At 52.5% G+C, this 12,915-nt stretch overlaps 1 protein-coding gene across 3 annotated transcripts in view; it reads left to right on the top strand.

The window, feature by feature from the left end:
- Positions 1 to 12,915, top strand: part of ESYT3 (extended synaptotagmin 3) — a 57,233-nt gene that overhangs the window by 34,256 nt on the left and 10,062 nt on the right. For 2 of the 3 annotated variants that reach the window (XR_004476414.2, XM_004278962.4), the window contains exons 8-20: positions 1,160 to 1,280; positions 3,207 to 3,377; positions 4,064 to 4,146; positions 5,930 to 5,978; positions 6,219 to 6,308; positions 6,751 to 6,813; positions 6,917 to 6,979; positions 7,532 to 7,600; positions 8,145 to 8,231; positions 8,940 to 9,089; positions 10,855 to 11,345; positions 12,039 to 12,137; positions 12,663 to 12,794. Coding sequence is in view for 2 of the 3 variants with exons in the window: in XM_004278962.4 (XP_004279010.1) it covers positions 1,160 to 1,280; positions 3,207 to 3,377; positions 4,064 to 4,146; positions 5,930 to 5,978; positions 6,219 to 6,308; positions 6,751 to 6,813; positions 6,917 to 6,979; positions 7,532 to 7,600; positions 8,145 to 8,231; positions 8,940 to 9,089; positions 10,855 to 11,345; positions 12,039 to 12,137; positions 12,663 to 12,794 (1,668 nt within the window). In the remaining variant the exon portion in view is untranslated. The remainder of the gene's footprint in view (positions 1 to 1,159; positions 1,281 to 3,206; positions 3,378 to 4,063; positions 4,147 to 5,929; positions 5,979 to 6,218; positions 6,309 to 6,750; positions 6,814 to 6,916; positions 6,980 to 7,531; positions 7,601 to 8,144; positions 8,232 to 8,939; positions 9,090 to 10,854; positions 11,346 to 12,038; positions 12,138 to 12,662; positions 12,795 to 12,915) is intronic. The other variant, XM_033404102.2, reaches the window with a different exon arrangement.

The following is a 12,915-nucleotide window of genomic DNA, read 5'->3' as shown; positions in this document are numbered from 1 at the left end:
GGACCCCCCTCAGCCACTGTGTGCCTTTGGACAAGTGACTTCACCTCTCTGGGCTCTTCCTCAGTAAATAGGGAGCCTGGTTCCTCTGTCTTGAGGCCCCTGGGAGAACAGTCAGGTACGTGTGGTGCTGGCACAGTGGGTGTGGATACACACGAGTGTCCTCCTTGTCCACATCCACTCCCTCCCCGACCCAAGTGTGTGTGAGAAGCCCAAGTGGCTCCCGCCCAGACACAGACACTGGCATGGGAGGGGGCAGCTGTCACAGCAGAGGCCAGTGAGGAGGAGCTGGTCTGGGCAACCCACCTTCCTGGGGCCAGTGTGGTGCTGTGCTCAGAGCCTCAGGCCCCTGAGAGGAGCAGAGAAGGGCTCCAGCCCCGTGTGGACACACCTCCCAGGAGGGAGGGACAGTGGACCATCCAGGGTAGCCCCTGGCTGGCTCGCCAGGCCCAGCAGCTGTCCCCACCTGCAGGGAGGACCACTCACTCCCTCACTGGGGACATTCCCACTGATCTTCACCCCCTGGGCACAGAGAATCCAGTCATGCATTCTTTCACTTAGAAGATATTTCCTGAGCACCTACTGCGTGCCAGACCACTGCCCCTGTCTCCCTCTACTGGCGAGATAGAGTCAGGCAATAAAGAAGGAGGATTTCAAGGTGATGTCAGAGAGTAGAAGGGCTACAACAGTGAACACGTACCTGGCATTTACTGGGCACTAAGCACTGTTCTCAGCACTTCACACGTATTAACTCATCCTCATAACAACCCCAGGAAGTAGGCATAATTATCCCCATTTTAGAGATGAGGAAACTAAGGTCTGGAGAGATCAGCAGCTTTCCAAGGTCACGCAGCTTGTGGGTGACAGAGACAAGATTCTAACCCAGGATCCATGTCCTCGTTCTTGGCTACCATGCTGTGATGCCTCAGAGAACAAAGCAGGATTGGGGTGGGGGGGCTGAGGGGCGGTCAAAATGTACACCCTACATCCTCCCCCTGACCCCCCATCCAGGCAGGCTGGGGTCAGGGCTGCTCTGTCCCGAGATGGGCCCACCTGTCCCCAAGCTCTGCTCCTGGTTCCAGCTCCAGGGATGGGCGGACAGGCAGGCGGCCTGGGGGAGGTGGTGCCGCCCTCCACAGCTTTGCATGCCCACTGTCCCCAGTGAGGTGTCAGACAGCCTGCTGGAGGACCTCATCGCTGCCCACCTGGTGCTGCCCAACCGTGTGACTGTGCCCGTGAAGAAGGGGCTGGACCTGACCAACCTGCGCTTCCCTCTGCCCCGCGTGAGTACCCGCACGGGCTGCAGAGCGCTGGGCCCAGAGCTGAGGAACAGACGGGCCAGGGAGATGCACCCTCAGATGGCGATGCTCACTTCCGCCCTATGAGGGCCTGGCATCCTATTTTATGGGGCAAAGACTGAGTCTCAGGAAGGTTGAATGACTTGCCCAAAGTCACCCATCTTGGGAGGGAAAAAGCCCAGGGAGCATTCCTTCCTGGATCCTGGTCCCCCCATGCGGCCTGTGTTGGGGACTGTGGGCAGTCACACTCGCTCCCGGGAAACTCCAGGAGCCTCCCATTCTCCCTTCAGGGACAGGAGGCTTCCATTCCATCCTTTGGTGGCAGGAAGAACGCTTACGTCTTCTGGGAAGGAGCCAGGACGTGGGGCTTCCTTGGGTGCTCAGCCCCACTGCCCCCGCCCGTCCTGGGAGCTCAGAAGGCCCCTGAGGAGGGGGCCAGCCCTCAGCGCTGTCCTCAGGAGGACAGCCACATGGCCTCCCTGCAGAAGGTGCCCTGGCCATGGGGCTCAGGGCCTCAGGAGAGGGGAAAGTGCCTATTTTTACCATCAGAGCCAGGTGTGAGGCATCAGGCCACACAGGGGTGACGCATGGCCCTTACCCCACACTGTGCGTTTAGCAGTCTCAGTACAGCACCGTCACCTACATCATAGCTACTGCAGACATTCTGTCCTTAGGGCATATCCCACTAGAAATGTACTGTCAAGTGGCTACAATTTAAACTCACTTGGAATAGTTCCTCTCTGTGTGTCTGTGACAACTGGCCGTGAATATTTACATTGATTTGTTTCCTTCCACTTTCTGTTTCTAGAGTTTAATTTTTACCTTAACTTCCTTTTACAATCATGTAAAATATTTGCACACTTCTAAAGGTCAGTGTGAAAAACAAATTGTACTTTAAGGAGTCTAGCTTCGACCACCTAGTCCCTCCTCCTCCAGTATTTTTCATTATTTGTTTCCTAATATGAGCACATACACGTATGATGGCTGTGGGTACGCATCTGATTACACGCATAGTCCCCCTTTCTTGGATGGACGGCAGCAGGCCACAGCTCTCCTCACCTTGCTGTCATCATGCATGTGTCATGAGGGTCACCCCATGACAGTGTGGTACGTGGTACTCCACCAAGTGAATGTACCGCATCTATTCAACCAGTTCTCTACTGATGGATGGCTGAGCTGTGTCTGGTCTTCTGTTATTTCCAATTATGCTGTCATGAAGAGCCTTGTCCATATCTTTTCATGTTTGCCAGTATGTCTTTAGGATAGATTTCTAGACGTGGGATTGCTGGGTCAAAGGGCAAATGCACATGTATTTACTGATATTTAAAAGAAATAGTTCTAGGCCAGAGGCCTACTGGCCCCCTGAACTGTGTTTTTCCTGGTTCTTGTGCTCTGTTCTGACTTGAGACATAGCCTAGGGTGTTGGGAGTGGGGTGACTCAGTGCTGGGGCCTTTACGAGCCCAGGGACCGACTGCCGCAGCAGGCAGCAGCCACAGGGGTGTGTACACCTGGGTAGTGGGAAGAAATGACACCGGGCCTCAGTCTACGTGTAAGCTAGAGAGGGGCTGGAACGCAGGAGGAAAGCCGCTCGGGTGGCGTGGCAGTTGGCACAGGACGAGGAAGTGGCCGCGGTGGAATGGGCCCTTCACGGGGCAGGTTGGAGGCACGGAGGAGTGGGAGTGCCGGGAATGTGGCCGGGCATCGTGGTGCAGTGGACAGAGCCCTGGGCCCTGCCGTCCCTTGCTGCGTGGCCCTGGCCAAGAGGCTGTCGTCTCTGGCTTCTGTCTCCCTGTCCAGACATGGGGAGGGTAAGGTGGGGCTGGGGTGATAGCTGATGGCTTGGGCTCTGATGTCGGAGGCTTTGAGGACCCTAGAAACAGCTGTGAGGCCCGGGCTGGGGCATTTTCCAGGGAGTGATCAGAGCCCACTTGCTGGAGGGAGAAAAGCTGGCCCAGAAGGACAACTTCCTAGGACTCCGAGGCAAGTCAGACCCCTACGCCAAGGTGAGCATCGGCCTGCAGCATTTCAGGAGCAGGACCATCTATAAGAACCTGAACCCCACCTGGAACGAGGTGTTTGAGGTGAGGCTCTCCTTAGCGGCTCCCAGCTGCTCTCCATGCCCTCCAGGGCTCCACTCTGGGTGGTTCTGTCCCAAACAAGGGAGGGCCCTACCTTCACGGTCCTCACACACCCACGGGCAACACTGGGCCACAGGCGTGGCCCTCGGGAACAGGCGTCCAGAGATGGGCTGCTCTGGCCCCTGATGGAGGGCCAGCCTATTGACAGACTCCTACGTCCCTTCCCAACCAGAGCAGACTTGGTTGGAAGTTTTCAAATCAAATCAAAGAACATCAGGGGCCGTTCTGCTCCAGTCCTCTCAGCCTTCCCTCCCAGAGCCAGACACCGGGAGCCTGAAGTTATGCCTTAAGTCCAGCCACAACCCTTACCGTGTGAAGGGCAGGCCCGCAGCCTGTTTGAGTGCTGCAGTCTGGAAGCGGCAAGCCCCGGGCAGAAAACACAGCAGCCAGCATCCCGAGCACCCACCCTGCCCACAGCCTTGCACAAGCTGCCTCTAGTCCTCCGCACCCCGCGGGAGAGGGCATCACTCCCTTCTCACAGGTGCGGTTCTCCAGGCACTGAGAAGGGCAGGACCTGCCCGGGGCTCCGAGCTGGCAGGTGGCAGAGCTGGAACCTGGAACCTCGTGCTTGAGGTCTGCTTCATCAGCCGTTGTGGCCTGCAGGTCAAGTCACCTCTCTTTCCTTCCAGTTCATAGTGTATGAAGTCCCTGGGCAGGACCTGGTGGTGGACCTGTACGATGAGGACCCTGACAAGGATGACTTCTTGGGCAGGTGAGGAGGAAGGCCATGCTGGGCCTGGGGGCGCAGGGCTCTAGGCCTTGAGGCACAGGTACCCCTGCTTCCACCGCCCTCGCTGCACTCTGACGTGGTGACTGTACCAGGCCACCAGTCCCATCGTTCCGCACCGCTGCCACAAACCTCCCCCCAGATGCCTCCCGAGTGCCCAGCCCTGAGCGCCAGCCCTCTGGGGGTACATGGACGGCCCCGACGTTTGTGTCCCGTGGGCTCTGCTTTCTGTGCCCCTCATAATGCACCCAGAGTCCCCGTTTGGAGCAGTGGGCAGGGCCAAGGCTGGCACGGATGGCCAGGCCCCCGGTACCCAGGAACCATCTGCTCACTCTGAGCTGGCACTTGGCTCCCCTGGGGTCAGGCCTGAGGTCTGCTGCATCAGCCGCTGTGGCCTGCAGGTCAAGTCACCTCTCTCTCCTTCCAGTTCAGAGGAACACAGAGCCTCAGGGCTGAGAGAAGATTGAAATGACCGGCGTGGGGCTGGCTATCAAAACTCTAAATTTACATGTGTTTTGGTCCAGCCACCCCAATTCCAGGCATCTCCTATAAAAGCATTATACCTGAAATGTTTATCTGTGGTGACAAACCAAAAAAGCTGGAAACGTGACTGTCCAGAGTCAGAGGACATTGCCTGAATGTTTCAACAAATTTGTCACTGCCAAACTACAGAATATCCCGCAGCTTTTAAAAATGACGAGTAGGATCTATGTATGTTGACCTCGAGGATATTCAGTTCTATCTAGGGAAGTAGGGGAAGCAGTTGGGAGTGACCTGAGCAGTTAATACCTCTTTCCAGGGAGGATGGACATGTACGTGTGTTCGCATGTGCTCGTGTGGACACTACACCGCTGCTCATCTCAGAGGCTGGGGTTAGGAGGCAGCAGAAAAGAGAATTTTACCCAAATCTTCTTACTCCTAAAATTTTTAGCTTGTTTCTGTGAACAGGTGATTTAAAAAAATAGAAACAAAACAAAATGGGAGGGGAACAATCTGACCACCCGAGAAATAGCTCACCACCACGTTACTTATTTTTAATTTCTCATCTTAATGAAAGGAGTTGTGAGAAAGGAGTTGTGATTTTTGTAATGTTGCAGATTAGAAGTGTGTCTTGTGGTTCATGGTTTAGGTAACTGATTTCAAGTGTGTTTTGAGCTCAAGCACATTTCTAACAGTTACATGGAATTAATTCCCCTCTGGCTCTCAGGACGCTCCAGTTGGGCTTGGGTCGGGCGAGGCGGAAGGCACGCCATGAATGTGTTACCGCCTCTCACACACATGCCAACTATACGTAGCCCCTGGAGGGCATCTGGGCCAGTTTTGGAAAGGGAGGGGCATTTCTGGTTATTACAGTGACTGCAGGAGGTGGTGCCACTGGCATTTAGAGGACACACGGCAGAGAGGCTAAATTCCTGCAATGCATGGGCAGTTCTGCACAGTGAAGACTCATCCCAGCCCAAATACCAATAGCACCCTCATTGAGCAATCCAGAGCCAGTGTGTCCAGCAGTGTCTGCTTGTCCCCCTCTGGGATCAGAGCCGCCTGCCTGCCCGGGCAGCACGCCCAGTGGGAGCAGCCCCAATGGTTAGACAGTCCTTCCTTTGCTTGAGCTCAAAGTGGTCTCCCATTCATTCTTGGGATGAATAAGGTCCTCCGTCTTGAGAGTCCCACTCAGATATTTCAAAACAGATTTCAGAGTGGGCCTCCACGCCCGCTGCTTGTTGCTGCCTCTGGGCTGGGCTGACTTTCCGCTCCCTGTGTATTCCAGCCTGCAGATCTGCCTCGGGGACGTCATGACCAACAGAGTGGTGGATGAGGTAGAGTTGGTGCCTGCAAACCCCTCCTTGTGGACAGCATCATTTCCATCCCAAAGTGTAGTACTTCTGTCCTTCCATAACCACCTCTCCTAGTCTAGAGCCTACCCTGTCTGGGCTGGTCCACCTCTTCCCTGAAGCCCCTATTAGGGCCCTACTGGGTCCCAGAATGGAGCTGCCTGGAGAGAGTCAGTAGCGTCCCACTGGCCCTTTCCCCAAGCTCTCCTCCCCCTCCCCCTGCAGTGGTTTGTCCTGAAAGACACAACGAGCGGGCAGCTGCACCTGAGGCTGGAGTGGCTTTCACTGATCACAGACCCGGAAGCTGTGATAGAGGTGAGTGCGGGCTGTCGTGCTCCCTGGCAGAAGCGGGGAGGGGGGAACTTGTGGCAGGTCTGGTCCATGTGAGAGCTGTGCGGGGAGGCAGGGAGGGAGCTAGAGAGCTGAAGCCACAGATCTTGCCCACAGAGTCCTCCAGCCAGCCCCACCTTCTGGGGAGCATGTCCCTCAGCCCTCATCTCCACAAAGGGCGGATGGGCTCCTTAAAAGCTCTGTTAGTGCCCATCAGCCCAGTTCATAGGGAAGTCCACTGGTTCTGACTTGAGTCTGTCATGCTGCAGTTGTATTTTCAGCCTCAGCAAGGAGCTAGGTTGTGAGGGAAGGTATGGCCAGTCTGGAGGGCAAGGGCTGGCTCTTCAGGCATGAAGAGGCTTCTCCTAAACCAGTCTGTGTCTCCTGATGCTGGGGGCACCTAGTGAGGGTTTGTGTCTGTTTGTAGGACCATGGTAGTTTTTCCACTGCCATTCTCGTGGTCTTCTTGGAGAGCGCCTGCAACCTGCCGGTGAGTGGTGACACAGCCAGAGTATCACACACACCCTGCCTTGTGCCCATCACTTTCAAATGTCCACGTGTTGCTCATTCACCCTGTTCTTCTTGTGCTGCAGAGAAACCCTTTTGACTACCAAAATGGTGAATATCAAGCCAAAAAGCTCTCCAAATGTGCCAGGGTAAGTGTGGGTGTGAAAGCAAGTCACACAGCTCCTTTTCCCCAGAGTAACCGCAGCCCCGCGTCTGCTGGGCGGTGCCGTGCACACACAGCCCGGGGCCAGTGAGCGCCGCCGTTCACTGAGCCTGCAGCGAGCCAGGCTCCGGGCTTGGCAGTCATCCCCACATCTGCTATGCCTGAGTCCCATGGTGGCCGTGCATCCATTTTATTGCCATTTTAAAAACAGGACCCGGAAAGCTAAGTGCTTGTGCCACACAGCTAAGGGGGAGCCAGAGCTCAACTGCACCCTGTCTCCACAGCTCTAGGGAACAAGGGCCTGTGCCCAGCCAGGCCTCCCATCTTTAACTTGGAAGCTTCCCCTGGGGTCAACCCCGTGTAGGTGCTGGCACAGTGATGGCAGCCCGGGGCTCCTGGGAGCACCAGGGGAGCCTTCTCTCAAAGGGAAGTGGTTGGGTGGCCTCAGGTCCCACCGATGCTCCTGAGGGTTGAGAGGCAGGGTCTCAAGTTGGCACTGGGGGTGCCACCTCCATTTTGTGGATTTGTCCCCTCACAGAATAAAGTCAGCAGAGACCCTTCTTCCTATGTCAAGCTATCTGTAGGCAAGAAGACACACCTGAGCAAGGTAAGACAGCTTGGCGTGCAGCCGAGGACTAAGGAAATGGGCGGGTACCCCAACACTTCCGGGAGAGAAGCAAAAGGGAATTCGCTTACACTGAATGCCTAGTAGGTGCTGGCACACGATAGGCACTTTATATTACTCTGTCTTCAAAATAACCTCACAAGATAGTTTCACAGTTCAAGAATCTGGAGGCCAGAGATCAGTGACTCGCCTAAGGGCTAGAAAGCAGAAGAACTAGGGTTCAAGCTTAGGCATGGCTCTATGCCTATGTCCTTTCCCCCACCCCCAGCAGCAAAAGTCCCCCTGGAAGTGAGGTCTATTGCTGGTAGGATTTCAGCCCCTGTGAGATTTCCTGGCAAACTCTCCTTGCCTTTGAGTCTGACTGCCCTGCCCTAGTGCCTCCCATGAGCCGTAGCTTGTGCCATACCTGGGCGGACACAGAGACGGCTCCCAATGGCACCAGGGGGCCAGAATGAGAGCAGAGGGTGCCGGTATCCTGCTCTGCCCAACTTGACCCTTCAGTGATCTCTCCCTCTCCTGTCCCCAGACCTGTCGCCACAGCAAGGACCCTGTGTGGAGCCAGGTGTTCTCCTTCTTTGTACGCAACGTGGCCGCTGAACAGCTGCATCTGAAGGTTTGCTTGAAGTTGGGCTCTTGGAACACAGCTAAGAGGCGTCTAAGCTAGGAGGGGTAGGGGGCTTGAGCAGGCTGCTCCGGCAGTAAAGTCAGGAGAGGATACTAAGGGCCCACATCTTCGTGAGCCTGGTGACCAAGGTCATTGGGTAGGAGGTTGTGGAAGGACAAACCCTCAAGTCCCTTGGTGCTCCCTGCAGTCTCTCCAGTTATTACCTAGCACCCAGCGTGGCCTGGGTTGGAATCTACTCAGGACATTAATGATGATGTACTTCTTTAAAAAAAGATCTGTGGGCGAGAGAGATCTTCTTTACACCTGAGCAAACAGAGGCTCAAACGATGACTTGTCCAAGATCTCATGACCAACAAGTAGTAGAACTGGGGTCTCTGGGGAACCTCAGACCTGTCTGGAAGTCCCATCATAGAGCAGCACAGCTCATCAGTCCCTAAAGCCCTGATGGTCCCAGGCATTTGACAGACTTGCCTCATACAGATCATAGTTGCCTCTACCCTGAGTCACTCTCTTGCCCTGACTGAAGGCAGGGACCAGGCCTGGTCCCATTTCCAGTTTTCAGGAAAGGACCAGAGGCCAAAAGAAACACAGAACATACTTACTGAAGTGAACTCAGTCTTGGCTGGAGCCCAGAGAGTAGTCTGGTGAGGGTGGGACTTCGTTATCCTCTTGTTTTGTGACTGGCCCACTGCCCAGGTGCTTGATGATGACCGAGAATGTGCTCTAGGAGTGCTGGAGTTCCCCCTGTGCCAGATTCTCCCCTATGCAGACCTCACCCTCGAGCAGCGCTTCCAGCTGGACCACTCAGGCCTGGACAGCCTTATCTCCATGAGGCTGGTGCTTCGGGTAAACCTCTCCCCTTTTCCCCCAGGGGAGGCAGGGGGTGGTCTGCCCCAGCACTAAGTATCTGCACTGTGTCGGGAAGAAGCTAGGAGATGGATTCATATTTTTTATCAATTTCAGAATATTGTCAGCCATTTTCTCTTCAACTATTGCCTCTCCTAATCTTTTAATCCCTCCTTCTACAATTCCTTCTATTATGTTGGACCTTCTCATCATCTCCATGGCTTACCCTGATCTCACCTTCATATTTTCCATCTCTTTATCTCTTGGTGCTACATTCGAATTTCCTCAGACCTGTCTTCCAAACCACTAATTCTTTCTTTGGCTATGCTTAATCTGCTGTTTAACCTGTTCACAGTTTTTGTTTCAAAGGCTATTCTTCATCTTTCACTTTATCTTTTCCAAATCTACAATGTCTTTTCTTTGTTGTGTTTTATTATCTTCTCATGATTCTGTCCCATCTTTAATCATTTGAAAATACTTAAAATGTATGTTAATTCTATTATCTGAAGATCTTGGTAGATAAATTTTGATGTCTGTTGTGTCTGCTGATGCTTTTTCATGGTGACTCATTTCTACATTTGGTAACTTGGGTTGCAGGCATATGTTCAGTGTTGCCTTTGTGACCTGGATTGAGGTTGTTCACGTCCAAGGAAGTTCTGCTTTGGCTGCAACCAAGCACCTCAGGAACATTACACACCTGAGTCCACTTTTATGTTAATTTTCAAACTTTGGGTTTCAAAACCCCACGGTAGTATAAATATGAACCCAAAATTTATAGGAGACAGGCTATAAGGTGCCATATTCTCATGAAAGACTTTATTTCCCCCAACCAGAGTACAGGCTGAGATAGATATATTTCTTGTCGTCAATCTTTGCTGGTGGGTGAAATGTTTATTTATCCTAGACTACTTTTTTACTAAAGATATCCCACCTTCATGGGTCCTACTCTGACCCTAGGTCTCTTCTCCAAACCCCTTGGATTCCATGGTTGATAAATGACCCTGGGAAAATTAACCTTTATTTTTCAGTTTTCTCTCTCTCTCTCTCTTCTTTAACCTAGGGATTTTCCTTACTTTCTTGTGAGTTTGACTATGCATTTAGAAGTATGTTTGTTTCATTTTTATTGAGCATTCCTAACAGGAGGTTTTTCAGAATATTTTGATCGCCTTATTGCTGGAAATGGAAGTTCCTAGGAAGAGTCTTAATGACTGATGGGAAAAGGGGAAGGAGAGACACAATGGCTGAGGTTTGAAACTTTGGTGCTACAAGCACAGGGGTGTGTCTGGATAGGAAACACATTTTAGGGAAAGCAATGGTAAATAAGGTGACAGCTAGAAATGACCATATCCAGAAGGCAGCTGGTGATCTATATGAAGGTTAAGGTGAGGGAGTCCTCTGCACCGAGGGGAAGTGCATGCTGTGAGAATTGGCCAGGTCTCCAGCATCCAGTACCAGTGGATAGAGAAAAGGGGATCAGAACTGAGTCTTCATGAAGACTGGTGAGGCAGGAGAAAGGGAAAAGACAGAAGGTCTGGTCAGAGTGAGTCAGAGGCAGAGAGGTTAAGGAAGATATGGTCTAGGGGTAAAAAGATATGGTCTGGGGGTAAAAATCCATTGGATTGGGGAGTCAGAAAGGAACTGAGTTTTGAGAAAACTTCCTTCCAGAAAAGAGAAGGAACCATTTCCCAGAGGTAGGTGAGAGCAGAGGGGGAGAGAGTGGTAGTGGTGTGCCCAGCCCATAAACCACCCTGTCATCTGCTTACAGTTCCTGCACTTGGAAGAACGAGAGCTGGGAAGCCCATACACAGGACCTGAAGCCCTAAAGAAAGGCCCTCTGCTCATTAAGAAGGTTGCCACCAACCAGGGCTCCAGAGCCCCACCGCAGGGAGAGGGCCCTGCAGATTTGCCATGCCCTCCAGACCCTGCTTCTGATATCAAGCAAGCCTCCAAAAGTACCACAGCCACCACCAGTGCCACCACTGCTGCCACCAAGCCCTCACTTCAAGAGATGGGCCCAGAGCCCAAAGGCAAGGACAGAGCCAGAGGGTTCTGTGCACCCAAGGGGGAGAAGACGAGTGTGTCCACCATCTTCCTGGCTGTCCCAGGCCCCCACTCTCCAGGGCCCATCAAGTCACCCATGAAATGCCCTTCCTCCCTATTCGCACAGCCGCCCAAGAGGCTGGCTCCCAGCATGTCCTCGCTCAACTCCCTGGCCTCTTCCTGCTTTGACCTGACAGATGTCAGCCTCAACACTGAGTACGCACCTCTCTGCTTAATCTTTTCTAAAATGACCTGCATGAAAAATACCTCCCTGGATGGAAAAGTAGATATGAACTTACTTTTCTGTGCAAGTTCTGGTTTTTCACAAAATGGCTTCATAACAGGCAGCATGGTGAGATAGAAAGAACACAGGCTGGGGGGAGAGAAAGCACGCATGCATGTGCCAAAAAGTCTCATGTGGCTCTAGCTACACACCAACTATAAAACAGATGTTGGACTTCAGTTGTTAAGGTTCCTTACAGCAGAAGCATACCCTGAATTCTAAAGAGTTATTTATACTGGGATGATATGGAAAGCTTAGAATGTGGAATTATATAAGCAGTGGCTGCCATTTATTAAATGTTGACTCTGGGCTTAGCATGTTATTTAATTTGATCTTCACAATAACCCTACAAGATAGAACTTACTATCATAAAGGTCGGATAACTCACCCAAGGTTCCACAAGAAATCATAGTATAAAGGCAGATTCTGCTCCAGGGTTCTTCCTACTGTGCCATGCTTTTCCTACTGTGAAACAGGATAATTTTACATGAATGCTGGATAGAACTGACTTCCAACTAAAAGGAACCTTACTGAGAATTATTTTATTAACTTACATACTTCTTGGGGGTGCGGGGAGAGGTCAGCACTTGTAATGGCAAGAGAAATGACAAAGCCTTTCTTTACAGAGACGGGGATCTCAGGCATCAGGGGCTGGGTGAGATTCAGCTCACGGTGCGCTATGTGTGTCTGCAGCACTGTCTCAGCGTGCTAATCAACGGCTGCAGGTAAAGGGATGCTAGGGCCAGGAAAGGTTCTTTGAGAGCATCAGGTGACCAAAATCAGAGTGGGGGCACTTGGAGCAGTGGCAGGGGCAGGCAGCCCCAAGGCAGACACGGTAGACATTTGGAAGGAACACGGTCTGAAGGCCTGCATGCTGTGCACGCTGTAACAGATCCTCAGTGGTGCTGAGGGGCTCCAGAGCCAAGGGCTTTGCTCAGACACAACCCCTGCAAAATTGTCTGGGGTGGTTTGGAGCCAGGACATTTTCTCAAGTGAGAATCTTCAACTTCCTTTAGATGGAATGGTACTTGGCTCTACACCCAACTTTACAAAATGCATGTTTACAAAACCATGCACCTGATATCCTCTGAATTCTGCAGACTTTTGCTTTTTTTGGTCTAGACTGCAGGGCATTTTTATCCTCAAGGCCATCTAAAGCTGTATGGATAGTACAGCTTTCTCTAAATGAGTACTTTCAGTATTTCAAAACCAGAGGCCTTTTTTCTTTAATGTCTTTGAAACCAAATCAGAAACCTGATGCCCTGTACCAGCAGTGGAGCTGATCCCTACGTCCGTGTCTACTTGTTGCCAGAAAGGAGGTGGGCAAGTCGTAAGAAGACCTCAGTGAAGCGGAAGACCCTGGATCCCCTGTTTGATGAGAGGTAAGTGGCCCAGGTGGCCTACCTAGAGTGCCTCAGCCGCTCGAGTATTTGCTGAGGACCTCCCGTGTACCTGGCAGCTGCCAGATTCTGGGAAGGGCTGGGGTTGAACAGGACTACACAG

The sequence above is a fragment of the Orcinus orca genome, chromosome 5 (genome assembly GCF_937001465.1).
Source record: "Orcinus orca chromosome 5, mOrcOrc1.1, whole genome shotgun sequence".
In the NCBI taxonomy this organism is placed as follows: Eukaryota; Metazoa; Chordata; class Mammalia; order Artiodactyla; family Delphinidae; genus Orcinus; species Orcinus orca.
The sequence above is the reverse complement of the archived record's forward strand: the minus strand, read 5'-3'. Positions and strand labels throughout refer to the sequence as shown.